This window comes from Somniosus microcephalus, chromosome 15 (assembly GCF_052327205.1).
Source record: "Somniosus microcephalus isolate GS21.2 chromosome 15, FLI_Smic_1.0, whole genome shotgun sequence".
Lineage (NCBI taxonomy): Eukaryota > Metazoa > Chordata > Chondrichthyes > Squaliformes > Somniosidae > Somniosus > Somniosus microcephalus.
In genome coordinates this window covers 60,351,435-60,372,494 of record NC_141001.1, presented here as the reverse complement: position 1 = coordinate 60,372,494, position 21,060 = coordinate 60,351,435, and the positions used below count along the sequence as shown (strand labels likewise).

Here is a 21,060-nt window from a genome sequence, read left to right as displayed (position 1 = left end):
GCCATAATGTTTTGAGAATGTAACTAGTGAACAATTGTTTCCACTGGTTGGCGGATCGGTAGAGACTCATGATTATCACTTGAAGAACAAACTAGGAGAATGTTTTTTCCCACGCGGAGGGTTATTAGACTGTGGAATGCTGGTGGCTATTAAAGCAGAGATGAAATCATCATTGAAAAGGGCGTTAGAAAAGTGCTTGAAAAGGAAGAATGTAACAAGATACAGCAAAAGGGGAGGGAAATGAGATTGGAGTAGATATCAGTTGAAAAGCTAGCAGTGGTATGGGTGTGATGAGCCAAAATGCCTGCTTTGATGCTGTAATGCTCCTATGAACAGGAAACTCAAAGTCCACTAATTGTAGAATAAGACAGAAAAAACCCAATGATTGAAACAGATAACTTTGGCATCTTATTTAGTTGCAACAGGTAAAAGTTGTTCCTATTTTATATTCTCAATGTTATAAATATATATTGTGGTATTCTGTTTGGATCAGTGTTTTCTTAGCTATTTTTATTTGTCTCTTTTATTCAGACACTTGGGGGGTGGGGTTTTCGGGGGTGCAGCGGGCACGTTTGGTGGCGGGTTGGTGAGCTGTCAACCCGCTGCCAACTTTCCCAGATGTCAGTTCTGTCAACGCTGAACAGAACCGACACACAGCGGCGGAGGAGGCAATTTAGGTCATTATAGCCTTGTTAAGAGCCACTTAAAAAGTATTTTGAGCTCACCTTTAAATTTTACGAAGTCGCCCACGGGGTCCACGCTGCTTGGGGATCACGTCAAATAAGCAGGTCGGGAGTTGTGTTACCATGAAATCATCTCTTTGCTTGACAGCTGCAATTGGTCTATAAAAGCTCCCATCCCATAACTATTCACTTTCCAAGCTCAGAAGCTGTTGCTTACTGCATTTGGAAGACAGATTGAGTTTTATGCAGGTTGCAAGTGTTTGGAGTAAACCTCATTGGAACAACCTCTCTCACCATTGACAGATCGCTTCGGTCATCTCAAGTTCACCTGCCATCTATTCCAGCAGCATGGGTGCCCTTTATACTCTCTCACCTTAGTCCTCTGAATCTCACCACGATCAGCCCCAACACCAGCAGCATCAGGCACTCCAGCGGCGGCAACAACACCACCAACCTTCTCCGCAATCACCCGATGCTGCACAGGGCACAGGGCATCAGCACCCGACCACATTGCTGCCCGGGAGGCCAGGGATGGCCTCACCATAGCCAGATTTACTTCACTTGACGCTGTACACCCTGGCTGCCACATGATGCGGCAGGTTGGCACCACCCCACACCAACACCATAAAGCATCCCTGCAATGCCCAAGCCATTCCTTTCGCACTCATCACCATTGCAGGGGGTACCATTATGTCTCACCATTCACTGCAACTCACTAAGCCACTTCCAAAGGTGCACACAAATCTGTCCAAGAATGAAGTGTTGAAAATAAAGATTTCAATGTTTGACAACACATTAACAGAAATTTCACATGAACATTGGCTAAAACACACAAATGCCTACCCTTGTGTGTTGTTATTTGGTATGATTGGACTAGAATGAGGGTGAGTCGTGGCTAGTGAGATGGGGAAGTGATAATGTAGATAGAGAGGGATGGGTGAAGGTGCAAGGTAAGTTGGTGTAAGGATGTGCAGGAGTAGGGTAGGGAAGGCAGAGTGATGGGGATGTGATGAGTGGCACAGCAGGATGAGGTTGAGTGTGGCTTTGCAGTAACGTTTCATGATCTACTGAGGTCATTGAAAGGTTTGCGCCACTGCAGCCTGGTCCTCCTGACAACATCCCTGCTTGTGTCCTCCTGTGCAATATGCAACCAGGCTGCGTTGATCTCCTGGGGAGGTCTCCTCTGCCCATTGGAAGGGAAGCAAACCTCCCTAAGCATATGGAGGGAGTCATGGGAGAATCTGGGTGCAGCCGTGCACCTCTGTGCAGTGCTTGTCACTGTTTGCAGCACCTCAATGCTGTAGAACACTGACAGCACAAATGTCAAAATAAATTTGCGCATGGTCCCCGTGAAGGAAACAGTCTGATGATGCGTCATCAAGTGATGTCATCAGACCCGCTTCCTTCAATTGGCTGGCAAATGTGCTGGGTGGACTTAACAAGCCCAATCAACGTAAAATCACTTTGGACAGCAGGCTGGAGCCAGCAGTGAGTTCGGGACCCACCACCAAATCCGGCTGCATCAGACCTACCAAGGTTGGGGAAATCGCAGCCCTGGATACGAGTCTGCTGAAAGCCTTTTTATTCTTCACAGATGAAATGTTTTCTTCAGTACAAAGAGATAAAGTAAATACAAAAAGAAAATACTGCAGATGCTGGAAATCTGAAATAAAAACAGAAAATGCTGAGTTTCTCCAGCATTTTCTGATATAAAGTAAGTGATGAATCTGAAAAATAATCTTTCTATTTGTGTTACTGTAGCTTTTCAAGAAAGTTTCCAAGTGTAAGTAAGGTGAGTCACGAGGACTGTTTTTTTTAAAAAAAAGGTTCAATCTCGATAGGATGAGTAAAGTATATGAATTATTAAATGGCTTTGATAAGTTAAATACTGTAAAATAAAGCAGGCAAGTATGTCAGGATGTCAAACACAAAAAAACTAGTGATGAGTAAATTTAAATCAGATACATCTGGAAGAACATTTTCGCATGAAGGATGATAAATGTCTGCAATTTTCTGCTGGGCAGGGCAGAGACAACACCAAATTTAGGGATGTTCCAAAAAAACGCTGAAAGCTAACCTGAGCAAATTTGCTTCAGGGGCTAAAAGGCCCTTTGTCACCCTTGACCTTTCTAATGTTCCTTTACATGAGTTGGAAATGTCCCCATTTCACACTACTACAATCCAAATATTTTGTTATAAACACTGTGGATATACTCAAGTTACTATAGCAAAATTGTCCCATCTGTAATACTTCTAGAGTTCTTTCACCAAGTCCAAAACCACACAGGGGACAGGACAGCAGTTGGGGAGGAGATGGGACCATGACTGGAGTACTCAGGGGTTTATTTGCTAATAACATTTATTGAAAAACTTAATAACTAATCTTTTCACTACAGATGACATAGAAGCAAGTAGAAAAAAAACTTCTAATTTAGAAATTAGATTATTGGAGGGTAATTTTAACCTAACCCGCTTGGTGGGAAACTGACAAAATCAGGTTGACTATCTGTTTTAAACCCCACCTGATTTTATTTTTCATTGAAGTTAATGGAATGTAAAATTGGGTCGGGTGTAAAATGTGCGGCCGACATGAACCCGTCAGTTTTCCGCCAAGCAGGTTAGGTTATAGTTACCCCCTTACTGTTTATTTTATTCCTTGCCTCCCCCCATTTGACTGATCTTCTCAAGCCATGTATCCTTGCCTGGCACCTTCTGCTCTGTTTATTGCTTGTTCTCTCTTCCATCCACTCCACTACTGGAAACCAGTTTTTCAGTCACCATGATCCTTCTCTCTACAATCCTCTCTCAAGACCACTTTGCCTTGCCACCTCCCTTATTCTATTCAAAAGCCTCCTCTCTTTGACTCTGCCTTTGGTCTCCCCTCTAAATTTTTTTGCTCAATGTCAACGCCTTGCTCCTTGTTAAGTGCTCATTTATTTTTACAGGGAATGCTGTACAACTGCAAGTTACTGTTGCTTAGAAATTTTAGGAAACACACGCAAGAACTGGACGAGGCTCTAGATTCATCCTTTGCAGTCAGCAAGTCAAGAAACAATACCCTTCTCATTTAATACCTCAGATAGAAAAATTAGAGAAAGCTACAATCGACATGTTTAAAATTGCTTCAAAAATGTTGGTAGTTTCAGACGTTTTCATTTTCCAAATGAACATTTTTTCCTATTTGCTTCGAAGCAATTTGCAAACAAATTTGAAAATTCTGAGTAAATAAGCTACCAAGTTAACTTACTCTATTACTAAAGTTTGCTTTTAAATTCAAATGGACAGCAAACATAATTTTAATCACTCGATAAATCATAGAAGAAACACAAGCATCATAAAACAAAATTTATCTTTAATTAAGTGTCAACAGCAGTACAAAAGATGGAGTGATGGTGAATATATATATATAGAGAGAGAGAAGGACAGTCTTGAGGTAAAATGAGCTCAGGCAGTCTCATAGACACTCCCCATAAGGCCCCAAATCCCTGTCTTATCATATCCATTATTTGTAACAATAAAAAGATGGCATTATTACCCAGAGTCTGTAATACCACCTTGTGCAAAAGGCCTTTTTTTGAAATTGTACACAATGATAAGGTGCCTGTAAACGCCAGAAAATAACAGGTTTGTGTCTTTTGACTGGTGTTTTCATCATCTGTTTTTTTATTATTTCAAATATAATGGAGGCAGAGGAGGTCAGACTACTAGTACCGCTAAAATAAATTTAACCCTAATTAATTTTTTTCTTTACCTCACGTCAATACTGCAGAAAAAAAGGCTGGTTTACATTATGAATAATGCCAAGCAGGGAAAAAAATGACAGTAGGACATTGAACATAATCAAGAAGGTTTTACATCATCCTTAGCAAACAAGTTGTCTTTTGTACTGTATAAAGAGCAGAATATGAGGAACATGTGATGGAGATTTTTTTTATGTTCAATTACAAACTTTACACTAGACTGTACAAGTCTTTTTTTTTCTTTTTTTGATAAATTATTTACATTTTATCAGACTTTAACATTTTCAAAGCAGCAGCAGACACTATTTCTCTAAACACCCAAACATTTACCTGCTGTGGGCCCAGGTACCTGCATTGTTATATATTCAAAATGTGGAGAAGTTGAACTTTTTTTTAAACTTTTTTTTAAATTACTAAATTCTGCTGTACAAGACACGTGTGGAGCAGCCCCTTGTTTTTAAGAGCCACACCCAGTGTTGCTATAGGGACGAAAGCATAGTACCATGGCAATAAGAGTCCCGGTTGTCAGTCACACGCGCGCGCTAAAACAAATTAAAACCTAACGAAACCTTTACACTTTATCAGCAGCTAGCATGTCAGTCCGGCAAGTCAGTGAATTGTGCTGATTAAATTAACATGGAGAACAACATCACAATATACATCACAACGAAAAAAAAACTTCCAATGGTGGAAGATAAAGTTACAGTAAGAAGCTATGTAGGAACAGCTTATAAGCGTGTCTTAATGTATTTTTTTCAACAACAAAAAAAATGGCAAATACTTAATGAATGAACGAAAACGCTATAAAAACTCCTGCTACTCTTCTCAACAAAGCCGAGGACGGGCTATTTTATAAAATCGCACGTTCCAGCACAAAACACAAGTGACAAAGGAAGACAAACAACAGATGCACATAGCAAGGCTGCAGTGTGCAGGATACAAAAACTAATTTGTTATTTGCACGTTTCCCCATACTTCCAAGAGCGGCAAACACCTCACTTGTGTGTTTCACATGAGCCTGGCATCTTTGTTGGCTTGTGACAATAATAGGGGAAGAAGGGAGGGTGAAATTTAGGAATAAGTCCTAATTGCATTCACCAAAAAAAAGTAAATGCACTTTGTCGTCCCAAAGTTAGCCGTACTGTTGGCTTGCTGCAAGGACCACACATTCCCAATACTGCATTAATCTTAGAGAAAAAAAAGTTCAATACATTTTGACACAGGGGTCAAATTTGAGGTTAATGCGTATGGCAGATCAAGTTATTGGGTATGTTTTGTAAACCAGAACAGCTAATGCAACATATTTTTTTTAATATGCCACAGCCTGGGAATAAAACATTTTTTATCGCAACATGAATTGTCAAGGATAGCTTCCAGGAAGGGTGTAGCTCCCAGTACACAACAACCTTTGCCTCATTGCTTACTCCACCCTACTACATGTGGCATCACAAAAAGTGCAGCTACTAATCTAGAAGTCAGGACAATCTCCTGAGTCTCTTATACACATATCTTAAACCTATGCTTAAGTACTTCTGCCAAATTTGGGTGAGTTTGCTACAGTCACAACTGCCCATTTTTATTCAGATCCCATCTGCTTTACTGATGTATAAAATAATCAGACTTAATAATCACCCAAAGTTATGAAAAGAAAGTGTTTGGCAAACTTTTTTTTCATTTAATGTAACACATAACACAATGAAGAAAATCAAAAATGTCAATTGCACATGTTGAAAAATGATGCACAGCTCTTTATATTTCCCCTTTCCAAATAAAGGTTTGTCAAACACTCTTAAGGAAGGCATTGCCCCTTTTACGTGATCATTGTCCCTCTTCTGTGTCTTCTGCTGAGCTAATTAAGAAAACTTTCTTTAAAGTATCCTATTGAATAACAATGAGACTAGGTTTGCTGACATGCCCGCCCTTGCATGATATTTGCAAGCAATGATCTAAAATTCGAAAGGCAATTTGATTCATGGCTGCAGCCACCTGCAATGAACCATAATAATTTACTTGTGTCATAAAAATTATGAATGTTGAGGCCAATTATTATTGAAATATAACCAAGGTAAAAGACACTTAACTGATTTGAACCAGTGGCATCAAGCGAGGACCTCTCTTATTTGTCAAGTTCCCTGTTTACCTTGCATTTCATTACCATCTGGTGCTCGTTGTTATATTTCTGACTCTGTTGGCACATATTGCTACCTGTCATCGTGCCAGGACGCGCTAATTCATCAACACAGTCATGCCACTTAGAAACAGTTAAAAGGGAGCTGCCAGCTATCCCATTACCATAAACACAACTCACTCTGAGAAGTAACCCAAAGCAATTGGAAAAAGTTTGATTTCCGCAAATCCCCCCTCCCACTCACCACCCCAGGTTGATAAGCTTAGTTTTACACAGAAGGAAAATGTGAATTCATAAAAAGAAATTACAAATTTTGTCTGATTGTTTTTTCCTACCATGAAATGGGCACAGTACAAATGATTCAAAAAGTGTTTTTTTCTTTAAATAAAATTATTTCCCTACTCCGCACATTACTAACTGTAACGCTATATATATCCTTAATAATAATAATTACAATACAAAAACATGAGAAATTGACCACAAGCGAGGTGTCTGAACGCCTCAGCTACAGGTCCAATACTGTTATATCATTGCGGGTGTGAGTTCAGCATCTACATGAGGTACAGCGACTTGTCAGCATTTAAAAATGTGGACCAACATACAATGATGTATAACAAAACAGTAAATACATAACTTATATTTCACTATGTATTCATGAACAAAAATAGAATTCTATTTCCTATGTTATATTTACAATTAAAAAAAATCTAAAATGAGATGGTGGATTTTTTTTGTTGTAACTTTGTTTTAAGCTCCAATTTAAGTAAATTTGTACTATTTCCTTTTTTTGATTGTCTTGGTTGAATAACTCTGCAGTGATATTTTAGAGCCTGATTTCGGCTAATAAATATTACACAAACATTTATTTGATCTAGTCAACCTTCAAATACAATTTACAAAGAAATATTTATGACCATTTAAAAAAAATTGTGAGTTTGGTGATGTCTGTTTAGTCAATCAGCTTGGAGAGCATGTGGTCATATAGAAAATAAAGGACTTTTGTAGGGTGTTGGTGGAGAGAAGGAAGATAAAGAAATGGGGGTAGGGAAGGATGACAGAAGTGAGGGAGAAAGTGAGACTGGGGTGGAGCTAAAACAAAGTATTCATACATAACATTTTCTTTTTGCATAAATAAAATTACTAGACATAAAATGACTCAAATCTGGCAACTGTGAGGCAGGCCCACACGAGTCGGAACAGGCGACTTTTTGTTCATGTAGTAACTCTTACAACAGTTTCACATTAGTCAGAAGTGATAAAAAATATCATTTATATCCAGTGCTCATAACACTTTAAAACATCCTGTGTGTGTATGTGTGTGAGTGAGCGTGTATGTAATGTGTGTGTCCCTGTGTGTGTATGTGTATCATATTATATATATATTAAATATATATATAAAGTACATACATACACACACTACAAGCATAATCAAGTTTCAGTCCCAAAAAACAGTCCTTTGTTTTCCCACCAGCCTGCATTATATCATATTGGCATGGCAACAAAACAGCTAAAACAACTAAATGTTTGTGTGCAATGAAAAATAAACTACGAAATGTACTCTCAAACTACAAGCCATACACTGTCTTAAGTAAAACTGAATTTAAAAAATAACAGTTGAGGGGAGCTGATTATTATTAGTAAGAGGTTATAAGAACTTTAATAAATTATAATTATGCAAGAAATAGGGACCATCCCCTCACTCCTCCATCCCTCCCTCAAGTTGAAGCCAGATATAAAGTTCAAATCCTTTTTTTTTGAATGAAATAATTTTTATCAGTACCTTGAATAATTTGCAAAAGAAACAGAGTGTTCATCAGTTATTCTCATTGCAAGACATTCCAACTAAGTCTAAATCAAACTAGTCCAACATTAAATAATGGAGCTTCATTATTCAGTGGAGTTTTAAATAATAAGCAGAATTCTGCCTCACTCCTCAGCAATAGTCTGTACTTTTTCCCCAATTTCAAAATAAAATCCTCTCAAATGAAAATCCAAATCAACAGTACTTTTTAAATTTAATAATGGCTGTTTATATTTTGCAGCACGCATTAAATATTTAAGACAGGAAATTTGAGTACGCAGGGTGGGTTGATGGAGATGCACCATACTTTTGTTAATTTATCTGTGCTGTTTATATCTTTGATAAACCTCACCTACTTCCTGCACGTCAAATCTCATTTTAAGTTTAAGACCTTACAATGTATAGTTTTCACAGCAATGCAGTAGCTGAATTAAGACATTGTGAAATTAAGTAGAAGGTTAAGTCAATAGTATTTAATTTCCTCCCTCCCCATCCCTATCCCTTTTGTGCTCATCAAGGTGAAAGCTGACAGTGCAAAGGAATGGATTTTTTTGTTTAAGTAAAGTCACTTAACACCATTGAACAGCAGGTAGGACTCCCAGGGTCAGTTGGAACATAAGTCAAATGTAACATTGAGTCCTCTCTCTCTCTCTCTTATCTCTCCATTACCTCAACAATGTTCCTACGAGGCTGAAATAAGAATAGCCAGTCTAACTCTGGGGTGGGGGAGAGAGGAGAAGGGTGGTGTCTCTGAATGAGTTAGTGCCAATTACAAGAGGCAGATTCAAACTAATGGAGTTATTCCTGCTCAAGCTCTACTTACTAAGTTGGCTTGATAAAAGGTTTCCCATCTGAACAGAACACCCAGAAACTTACAGTCATTGATTATACCCCCAGATGTTTAATTTTTTTCCCCTAGTGTTTTCTTTTAAATTCAATAATTCTAGATTATTGGCCCCATGGATCTCTGGAATGACTAAGATACTCTCAACGGAAACCAACGTAATGAGGTAAAGGGCTAGAAACCACGCTTAAGAGACAAGTGGGGCAGCTGCCAGTCGTGTGGCCTGCAGTGACAAATAACTGTTGAACACCCTATTATGGCACATCAAGTGGCTAAAAAAAAAGTGATTGGACACATGCACTCTGGCAAGCTCCTCCTCTGTCTCAAAAAGAAATCCTTTGTCCATATTCCTGAGTAACTTCACTGTTGTCTGGAAAGAACCATTTTGTAAGTGTAGTTATATATATTTTTTTCCTCATTAAGATGACAGACGATTGTCTAAGACTTTTGCAGCGTCTCCCAAATAAGACTTTTCAGAGTGTTAAGATTAAAATGTTATTAGAAGTTTGGCACTTTCTTAATTCAAACTGTACAATATGCAACTCAAAAAAAGAAAAGAATAAAACAAGAAAGGAAAGCCAGTCAGGGCTCAACTCTTTGTTGTTCTGCTTTATGCTGTGCTTTTTGTGCACATGTGCTGCCATTTTTATTTTGGTTTTTTCCCCCCTTTCTTTTTAAAACTACGAAATTTAAGTTATTTTAAATAGTTCAGATTAAAAACACATTCACAAGTTGCTGGTTGGCACAGCATACCTGAGTGAGAATATAACCCCCCACCCCTTAAGAAACAGTAACTAAAATATTTTAAAACAAGCTCAAAAAAGAGAAAGGAAAAAAAAACTTTTAAGACTGCCAGATAGCTGTGAATTTATATTAAGCAACAGCTTTCAAGTCCTGACGTTTGAACTTTTTTGTTTTCAGGCTGTAGCCAGTAATGTAAAATGTCCATGATACTTTGTAAAAATAAAAAACAATCAGAATGCTTCACACATTAAGAAACATTTAAGACCATTGCTGATGAATCTGTTGGAGCCACACATGCAGGCTCATCAATAACTTTTTTTTGTTCAAAATAACAGTCTGATTGCAGTTGCTCTTCAGTTGGCACTGATGGCCTCCTGATTCTCATTGTCACTGCTATAGTCTGATTTCTGATCATCCTCATAGTCCTCGTACATTTCCATCTCATCTTCGCCATTCATCATTTCGTTCATGCTCAGGTTGCCGCTTTCTCCCTTCATGCTGTAAGTGCTCTGGATGACTGGGATGCTTGGTTCTGGACTGCCGGACTCACTGGAACACTCGGATGTCAGTTGGGGTGATGCTGTTGTGGTTGCCATGGAGATAGCACCGGGATACACTACGCCTGCTGCTGTGGTGATCGGAATCTGAGGCTGTTGCCTGTGCACAGATGAACACTGGTTTGTTAGCAACTGAAATCAACATTTACATTTTTTATGAATGCTGGTAGGCTTAACATTCAGCCTGCAAATTAGACAGCACTGTACTTTCTGCATCGCTAGCTTCACAAGATCATAAGATAATTAAGGATGAGGAAGGCCATTCGGCCCAATCTTAGTTCTTGAATCCTACACTCCGCCCATTTCAGCGTCCAATTGTTTCTTAAATTATTCTAGGGTTGTTACCTCCGCTACCCTGTCTGGAAGTCTATTCCATAAGTTGATCACTCTGTGTGCGGCAGAATTTCCTGATATTAATCCTAAAATTACTAGTTTTATCCTGTGTCCTCTTGTTCTATTCTTGCAATTTAATTTAAAGTAATATTCTAGGTTTACCTTTTTCATTCCCTTAACAATCTTATATATTTCTGGTAGATCATGTCTCAGAAACCTTCCTTCTATGCTGAAAAGTCTGCGGGGGGGGGAATTCAGTTAGTTTGCACCTCCCGTTAGCGCCTTAAGAGGGTGCTAAAGGGGCGCAAAGCAACTAGCGCCCGTGCGCAGCGATGTTTGCGCCGCTCACGAAATTAACTAGACATTTTGCGGTGGCGCTAAACACTACCACCACAATCTCCTGCGCCGGCAGATCGTGACGTCAGTCGAGCGTGCAACGCCCCGGTAGCGCCCTGGACTGGATATTGAGTGGTGCCCCCTGCCTTACCGCCTGCCATTAGCAACGACAGGTTGAGGGGAGCGTTTTGCAGTCAGGAAGGGACTGGGGGAGCGCTATTTAAAGGCGACCGCTTCCTGCCTTTTTTTGTTGGTGACATTTTTGCACCACGCATTCTGAGAGAGAGAGAGACTTCTGGAGAGATTCAACGTTGTGTGAAGGAGTTTTGGGTACTGAGCTGCACTTTGCAGGTTCATTTTGATTTGCCCTTCCTTGTATCTATTTAGAAGAGACTGTGGAGGCTGCACTCTGAGCTCTTTCCCTGGGCCTCTCCATTGTTCTTTCCAGCAGATTTGATGTACAGGTCTCTCCAGGCCAAGATTCAAGGCTGCAATGAGCAGGATGTGGATGGAGAGCAAGATCAATCCTCCTCTTTAAGAACTCGCCGGCGCCATTGTGTCTGTGTTCCATTGCTGACTGACATCACATGAGCTTCGCCAGTGCTCTGAGGTAGCGCTTCGCTCCTCGGCCTTTGCGCCTTAAGACAGGTGTGAAGCGCCTGATTTAGCGCTCCAATCACCTCCAGGGGCGATAAAAGCCAAGTTTGCAGTCGGAGGCGATAATTAGCGCCAGGCGCTAATCTTTGCGCCTGGCTGATAATTGCGCCCCAAATGGGGCGATACTGAATTTCTCCCCCCACGTCTTTCCAGTCTTTCTTCATAACCGAGACCCCTGATACTAGAACTTGGCACAGTATTCAAGGAGTGGTCTGACTGGACCATTGTATAGTTTGATCACAACCTCTTCTAATTTGCATTCTACAGTTTTGGCTATGTAGTTCAACATCTATCAGAGCTTTGCTGATTGCTGCTCTGAATTGGTTAGACACATTGAGCCTCAAGTGTACTAAGACTCCTACATCGCTTTCAGCTTCATCCTTAGCTATTTCAACACCAGTCATAGAGTACATGGGTCACCTATTTTTGCTTCCTATGTGCAGTACTTTGCACTTATCTGCATTAAATTTCATCTGCCATTGTTCTGCCCAATTATCTATTCTTTTCACTATTGATGTCCAATCCCTCTACACCTCCATCCCCCACCAGGATGGCCTGAGGGTGCTTTTCTTCTTCCTTGAACAGAGACCCAACCAGTCCCCATCCAGCACCACCCTCTTCCGCCTGGCTGAACTTGTTCTCACTTTGAGCAACTTCTCCTTTGACTCCACTCACTTCCTCCAAATTAAAGGTGTTGCCATGGGAACCTCCATGGGCCCTAGCTACGCCTGCCTTTTCATGGGATATGTGGGACATTCTTTGTTCTAGTCCTACTCAGGTCCCCTCCCTCACCTCTTTTTCCGGTACATCGATGACTATATCGGTGCCATTATCTGCTCTTGCCCTGAACTAGAAAAGTTCATTCACTTTACTTCCAATTTCCACCCTTCCCTCACCTTTACATGGTCCATCTCCACCCCCGACTCTTCTCTTCCCTTCCTTGACTTCTCTGTCTCTATTTCTGGTGATAGACTATCAACAAACATCCACTACAAGCCCACTGACTCCCACAGCTACCTGGACTACACTTCTTCCCACCCCGCTTCCTGTAAGGACTCTATTCCATTCTCCCAGTTTCTCCGTCTCTACCGCGTCTGTTCTGACGATGCCACCTTCCATACCAGTGCTTCCGACCTGTCTTCCTTTTTCCTCAACCGAGGATTCCCCTCTACTGTGGTTGACACGGCCCTTGACCGTGTCCGTTCCATTTCCCGCATTTCTGCTCTCACCCCTTCCCTTCCCTTCCCTCCCAGAACCACGATAGGGTTCCCCTTGTCCTCACCTTTCACCCCACCAGCCTCCACATTCAACGGATCATCCTCCGCCATGTCCACCACCTCCAACGTGATCCCACCACCAAATGCATCTTCCTGTCACCTCCCCTTTCAACATTCCAAAGGGACCGCTCCCTCCGCGACACCCTGGTCCACTCCTCAATCACCCCTAACAGCCCTTCCCCTTCGCCCGGCACCTTCCCGTGCAAGCACAGGAGATGCAACACCTGCCCTTTTACCTCCTCCCTTCCCACTGCCCAGGGACCCAAACACCCCTTCCAGGTGAAACAGCGATTTACTTATACTTCTTGCAATTTAGTACACTGTATTCGCTGCTCACGATGCGGTCTCCTCTACATTGGGCGACTGCTTTGTGGAACACCTCCATTCAGTCCGTAAGGGTGACCCTGAGCTTCCGGTCGCCTGTCACTTTAATTCTCCGCTTCACTCCCACTCTGATCTCTCTGTCCTCGGCCTCTTACATTGTTCCAATGAAGCTCAACGTAAGCTCGAAGAACAACACCTCATCTTTTGATTACGCACTTTACAGCCTTCTAGGCTCAACATTGAGTTCAACAATTTCAGATTATAACCCCTGCCCCCATTTTTCAGGCGCTATGATTTTGCCATCCCCATTTGCAACATTTTATCTTTCCTGCCTCCCACCTTAGCACAGAATGTTCCTTCAGTTCCTTCCTCCCATCCCCCTCCCTCTGTCTCTGCACTTGCTTAAAATCTGTTACATCTCCAGCTTTTTCCAGTTCTGATGAAGGGTCCCAGACCTGAAACATTAACTCTGTTTCTCTCTCCACGGATGCTGCCTGGCCTGCTGAGTGTTTCCAACATTTTCTGTTGTTATTTTTAGCTATTTTGTTCAACTCATTCAGTAATTTCTGAGCTGCCACTCCAATTCCACTGCCACTCCTAGTTTGGTATCATCTCTAAATCCAACTGCTTTGCATTGAGTTTCTGAATCCAGGTCATTGATGTAACAGTACTGATCCCAACACCAACCCTGACACACCTCACTTCTTCTTCTTCTTCTTAGGCAGTCCCTCGGAACCGAGGATGACTTGCTTCCACATTAAAAATGAGCTCGCAGGTGACTGATTAGTCCAATGCAGGACCTACAGTCTCTGTCACAGGTGGTTGAAGGGGCGGGTGGGTGGGGTGCTTGGGTTGACGTGCGCTTCTCACTTACTTCCCCCGACTCTGACATAACTCATCTAACCAGAACGTGCCCACTCACAAAATTTATCCTGAATCTTCACAGCTTTGAATATAACTAATTGTCTTTTGTGTGGAATTTTAGTGTAAATGGAGATTTTGATTATTTTCAAAGTGACATGCATCATTCTGCCAAAATCTTTGGGAAAGGGCAAAGGGGTGGTTGGATGTAATTATATCTGCCATAATTGTCATAATAACTTTATTCCCATTTCAGCTAATTACCTCACGGTTGTAGGATAAAAATAAAACACTAAATAAAAATCAGACTGCCCTCATTAAATCAAAGGTATTATCCAGTTTCCATTTGTTCAGCAGGATATGGGTTAAGCGACCTCCTAATACAAAGAACAAGGGATCTAACTGGTGCAGTAGGTGTAGTGTATGTACCCGTCTACCTTTAAGAGAACTATTGTATGTAACCGTCCAGCTTTAAGAGAACTACTTTAGGTGTTGCACTACTTTGTTGGCTTCTGTATACTGTAATACCGACGGTGACCACACCGGTATATAAGTGCTGTGTCAGGATTATTGGGCAGATTCGCCCTGACCTTCGAATAGTAAAGTCCTGTTTTAAGTTACTCTGGTAGTCTGTGTATTAATTAACTAAACAACCCACAGACTTTACAGTGGCGACGAGTCCGATCGTACCCTGCGGCAACAATACTTCCGAAGCAGTTAACGAGCGTCGAGAAGAGGCAACCGCCCTCGTCATTCTGCTGGGAGAAAACTCGAGTCTACAGAGCTGGAAAGGAGGAAGAATTCAGAGACAAAGACTTCCATCAGCAACAGGCACTGACTGTCCCTTCTGCCACGGTGAGGAGTGAGCCGATCAGCACGAGAAGCAAGCCGGCCACGGTGACTGTGAGTAAGGGAAAAGTAAAAAGAATAACCGGAGGAAAAGGGCAGTGCACTCGACCACGGTCGAGGGGGAAAGGAGCCGGACAGAAGTCGGGCCCAGAAGCACTGAGACTGGGGCAGCGTGGAGCAAGGAAGCCGCGGTACAGACAGGCTGGGGACGCAACGGCGTCGTGAGACAGCTAGACCGCGACCGGCGAAAAAGGCAGGGCAGCGACCGAAGCCACGAAGCGCTGCGACCGGGAACGTAGGCGCGGGAAGATATAAAAACTCAGCCGCAGCCGGGGAGGGAAGCACCGGACTGCGAGAGGGCTGGGAGGCGCGATTGGGAGCCGAGCGAGCGGGAGAGGCAGAGCCGACCAAGGGAGACTGAGCGAGAGCCAGTCCAGCGGCTGAAACTGTTCGCCGTCAACGGGGTGTACCCAGCGCCGGTAGAGCCGAGCGAGCGGGAGAGAGACAGAGCCCGAGCAAGGGAGACTGAGCTAGAGCCAGTCCAGCGGCTGAAACTGTTCTCCGTCAACGGGGTGTACCCAGCGCCGGTAGAGCCGAGCGAGCGGGAGAGAGACAGAGCCCGAGCAAGGGGAACTGAGCGAGAGCCAGCCCAGCGGCTGAAACTGTTCGCCGTCAACGGGGTGTACCCAGCGCCGGTTGCCCTGCCGAGAAAAGGGAAAGCACTGAAGCCGACGCGCAGGCTGTGAACCTGAAAGCCAGCGGCCGTCGCCCGTGGGGAAAGTGTACCCCTCCCGCCAGGGGAAGAAACGCGGGAAGCCGCCATTAGGCGGAGAAGACGACAGAAGCGGGAAACCACCATTGAAGTGGGCGGGGAGAGAAGATAAGCGCGGGAAACCGCCATTTTCGCGGGAACCGCCATCTTGGAAAAAAAAAGAAAATTTAAAGAAATAATTCGTGGTGTTATCAGGAAGAGAGGAAGATGCCTAAGCGTGGTAACATCAACGATTTTAATTCCGAGGTAGAAGACTGGGCCACGTATGTGGAACGCATTGAGATCTATTGTGAGGCCAATAAAATAGAAGAAGATGACAAAGCTATAACCTTGCTAAACTCGATGGGCGCGAAGACATACGGGCTCTTGAAGCATCTACTATCACCAGCTAAACCGGCGGATCAGACTTTCGATGATATTGCGGCTGTTCTGAAGGATCACTTGAACCCCACACCGTTGATGTTGGCGGAACGATTCAAATTCTATGCGAGAACGCAAAGGAAAGATGAAAGCAACGCAGAATACTTGGTCGAACTGCGTAGACTAGCGGAACACTGCCAGTTTGGAGGGAATCTGACAGAGGCATTGCGAGACAAATTCGTGTGCGGAATGTCGAAGGAAGAAACACAAAAACTACTGCTCGAAGAGAACGATCTTACACTTGAGAAGGCTGTCCTTATTGCTGCATCGAACGAAGCCGCAGCGAAAGGAACGGCGGAAATGCAGCTAAAGGCAGCGGCACTCAGGGTGCAGCAAATTACTTCGGGTACAACGAAATGCTATCGTTGTGGGAAGACAACACACGACCAGAACCAATGCTGGTTTAAAAACCAGGAATGTAGGAAATGTGGCAAGCTCGGTCACATAGCTAAGGTATGCCGGTCAGGAAAGAAGACCAACAATAATGAGTCACCACAAAAGAGGTACAGAAAGGTACGAGGTGACTAGGAAGAGTCCGGAAGAACAGAATTCGGACTCACACTCCAACTGCAAGGAACTGGATAGTCTGAGAATTCACAATGTGAGTAATGAAGCTGACCGACAAGCTATCTGGATCACACTACAGATTGCAAAAGTCCAAGTGAAAATGGAAGTGGACACCGGATCGGCGTTGACGGTCATGAATAAGCATGATTATAAAAAGTTATTCAAGCATATTCCCCTACGGGATACGGAACTAGTATTGAAGACATACACGGGGCACAAAGTATACCCCATCGGAAAGATAGAAGTCAAGGTGAGATACAAGGACAAAGAGCACCAAAGGGTGGACCTGTATGTGTTGCCTGAGGGAGGTCCACCACTTCTGGGACGGGAGTGGATCAGGAAAATAAAGATAGACTGGCATTCACTAAACACCATGACGGTAGATTCCGGAAAGGAAGATGTCAAACCTGAACGGTTGTCCAGAATATTAGACGAAGCTAAAGAGGTATTCCAGCAAGGACTGGGAACACTGCGAGGAATTAAAGCAAAGGTTAAGATTGCAGAACATGCAAGCCCAAAATTTTTCAAAGCCAGATCGGTACCTTACGCGATACGACCTGCTGTGGAGGCAGAACTGGAAGAACTTGAACGATCAGGGGTACTGTCAAAAGTGGACTGGAGTGAGTGGGCCACGCCCATTGTTCCCGTCATGAAGTCTTCACCAAGTAACACGCCAGGGGGACCGGGGAAGGTCCGCATCTGCGGAGACTTCAAGATCACAGTGAATCCGGTGCTTCACACGGTACAATACCCGCTTCCGCAGATTGAAGATATCTTTGCTTCGTTGGCTGGAGGGAAACACTTCACCAAGATAGACCTGGCACAGGCATACTTGCAAATGGAAGTCGAGGAAGAGTCGCGTCAGTACCTCACCATCAACACACACAGAGGCTTGTATCGTTATAATAGACTGGTTTTTGGGGTAGCTTCGGCTGCAGCAATTTGGCAGAGGGCCATGGAGCAGGTATTACAAGGAATTCCAAGCACACAGTGTTACTTAGACGATATCCTGATTACGGGAGAAGACGAGGAAGAACACATCACAAATTTGAAACTGGTGCTCACTAGGTTGAAGGAATATGGCCTTCGAGTTAATCGCAAGAAATGTGAGTTCTTCCAAAAACGGATCTCGTACTGCGGTCATGTCATTGACCGAGAGGGGCTGCACAAGTCACCTGACAAGATAGAAGCTGTCGTGAAGGCCCCCGCTCCGGAAAACGTATCACAGTTAAGATCATTCTTGGGGTTGATTAATTATTATCACAAGTTTCTGCCGAATCTATCCACGGTGCTGCATCCGCTGAATGCTCTGTTGCGGAAAGAAGTACCATGGAAGTGGAGTGAGGAATGTAAAAAGGCCTTTCGCAGAAGCAAGGCGTTGATTACCTCTGAGGAAGTGTTGGCTCATTTCAACCCAACGTTACCTCTTCGTCTAGCTTGTGATGCTTCCCCCTATGGAATTGGAGCAGTACTTTCACACAAGTTACCAAATGGCTCGGAAAGGCCAGTGGCATTCGCGTCCCGATCATTGACCTCCGCGGAGCGAAATTATGCTCAAATAGATAGGGAGGCCCTCAGCCTTGTGTGGGGCGTAAAGAAATTCAATCATTACCTGCAGGGCAAGAAGTTCACATTACTGACAGACCACCAGCCATTGGTGTCCATATTCAACCCTCACAAGGCCGTTTCCACCATGACAGCGCAAAGGTTACAGAGGTGGTCCGTGTTACTTGGGGCACACCAATATGACATCGAATACAAAAGGTCCAAACAGCATGGAAATGCTGATGGGTTATCGTGCTTGCCATTGCCGATAGTAGAAGAAGCGACTACAGTGGACCCGGTAGAGATGTTCCACTCATCCATAGTGGAATGTCTACCAGTAACAAATTCGATGATCGAAAACGAAACAAGAAATGACCCGACTCTCTCACGAGTTTATGATTTAACGGTGGAGGGATGGCCAGCACAGGGCGAACCAACGCTGCCAGCATTTTCGCAGAGAAAAGAACAGCTGTCAGTGTGTTGAGGAACCCTGGTGTGTGGATCTAGAGTGGTGATTCCACCCAAACTTCAACAGAAGGTGTTAAAGGAGCTGCACGAGGGACATCTGGGTGGAGTGAAAATGAAGAACCTAGCAAGAGCGTTTGTGTGGTGGCCAGGCATTGATGGGGACATCGAAGAAATCACTAAGAGCTGTCTAGGATGCCAGAAGGTCCAAAACGCGCCACCACAGGCTCCTCTGCATCCATGGGAGTGGCCCTCATCTCCTTGGCAAAGGGTACACATCGACTTTGCTTGTCCATTTATGGACTCAATGTTTCTAATAGCGGTGGATGCACACTCCAAGTGGCCGGAGGTAATAAAGATGTCCACCACCACCACGGAAAAAACCATCACAGTGTTAAGGACCATGTTTGCTAGGAATGGGCTGCCGGAACAGATCTGTTCTGACAATGGACCGCAATTTGTGTCCGAAGAATTCAAGAAATTCTTAAAGAGCAATGGGGTTAAGCACTACACGTCAGCCCCATACCATCCCGCCTCCAATGGTTTGGCTGAAAGGTTTGTCCAGACCTTCAAGAAGGCCATAAAGGCCATGGGTAATGAAGCCATTAACTTACAACATAAGGTGGATAGCTTCTTGTTGGCGTACAGGAATGCAACACATGCGGTCACAAATCAAACTCCCGCCATGATGTTTTTTAATAGACGACTAAGATGCCGGCTGGATTTGCTTAAGCCAAACGTCAGAAGGGACGTAGAGAACCGGCAATTCCAGGGCATGAATGAAAGGCCAACTAGATCTTTTCAGATAGGTCAACAAGTTTTGGCCCGGGACTACCGTACCGAGAAATGGCAGCCTGGAACTATTGGAAAAAGGCTAGGGCCGTTGATGTATACGGTGGACATTGGGGACAGTATAATAAGGCGCCATGTTGACCAGATCATAGGGTCAGCCACAAATGGCCAACCTACTCCACCACCTTACACGGTTAATGTTGAGACAGAGATACCCAGAACACCTACCTCCGATCTGGTAATACTGGAATCAGATGAACTTGACACTGTCCTTCAAGCCGAATCGACCTTGCCAGAAGCACCTACTACCCCGCCGGGAGTTACGACACCACCGAGGCGTTATCCGGACAGAGTCCGGAAACCTCCAGAGAGACTGAATCTGTGAACTGTCTTGCATAAAGTTGTATATATGTTATAATGTATGTTTAATGGGGAATCAGTATGTTGTAAGCTAAAAAGGGAGGATTGTAGTGTATGTACCCGTCTACCTTTAAGAGAACTATTGTATGTAACCGTCCACCTTTAAGAGAACTACTTTAGGTGTTGCACTACTTTGTTGGCTTCTGTATACTGTAATACCGACGGTGACCACACCGGTATATAAGTGCTGTGTCAGGATTATTGGGCAGATTCGCCCTGACCTTCGAATAGTAAAGTCCTGTTTTAAGTTACTCTGGTAGTCTGTGTATTAATTAACTAAACAACCCACAGACTTTACAGTAGGGTTGTGAATTTGGGAGGGGCGGTTAGTAATGTTCCCTCTCATTTTTTTGTGTGCGGTCCCTTTAACTGGCTGTGCAGCCCATTCAAATTTTTGTGCATGCACGGTTTCTTCCATCTAAAAGCCGGTGAATGGCCTGCGTGGGCCATCCAGACCGCTGCACGGCCCCTCAGCTTAGCAGGAACGTTGATTGTTGGTCTTGCTTTGTTGCAGTGGGGCTAGTGTCCTTTAATGTCTGGAGTCTAGGTACAACCTAGGCTGGTGTGATTTAAGTCTCAATCTCCCTGCTGGGTGCAAGGGTCCAATATGGAATGAGTTCCAACACCCTAAACACAGTTCCCAGTAGATACAGGTTCACAGCACTAAGTCTCATCCTAAACTGGCAATCTTATTCAGAAAAGCCATAAGTATGGATTGTGTAAAAAGTAGAATAATGTCACACAGGAAGAGCAGAAGAAGGTTTGCTCTGTGCTAACCACAGTGTACCTGACCTGGTAGTGCCTGATGTTCATGATGGAAAAATCATCTTTTTTCCCTCACTAACATCCCTCAGACAATGGGATGACTCTGTGAAAAAGTGGATGGGAACTGTGAAAATGGAAGTGATAAGAGATTAAAGGATTACTTATTTTGTCAGAGTTTCT

General features: G+C 43.4%; 1 protein-coding gene across 13 annotated transcripts in view; it reads right to left on the bottom strand.

The window, feature by feature from the left end:
• Nucleotides 1-4,015: 4,015 nt before the first annotated feature.
• sox6 (SRY-box transcription factor 6) overlaps nucleotides 4,016-21,060 on the bottom strand; it is a 640,702-nt gene continuing 623,657 nt past the window's right edge. For all 13 annotated transcript variants that reach the window (XM_086007882.1, XM_086007877.1, XM_086007883.1 and 10 more), the window contains one exon: nucleotides 4,016-10,597. In XM_086007882.1, the coding sequence (XP_085864008.1) occupies nucleotides 10,294-10,597 (304 nt within the window). In that variant the 3' untranslated portion in view covers nucleotides 4,016-10,293. The remainder of the gene's footprint in view (nucleotides 10,598-21,060) is intronic.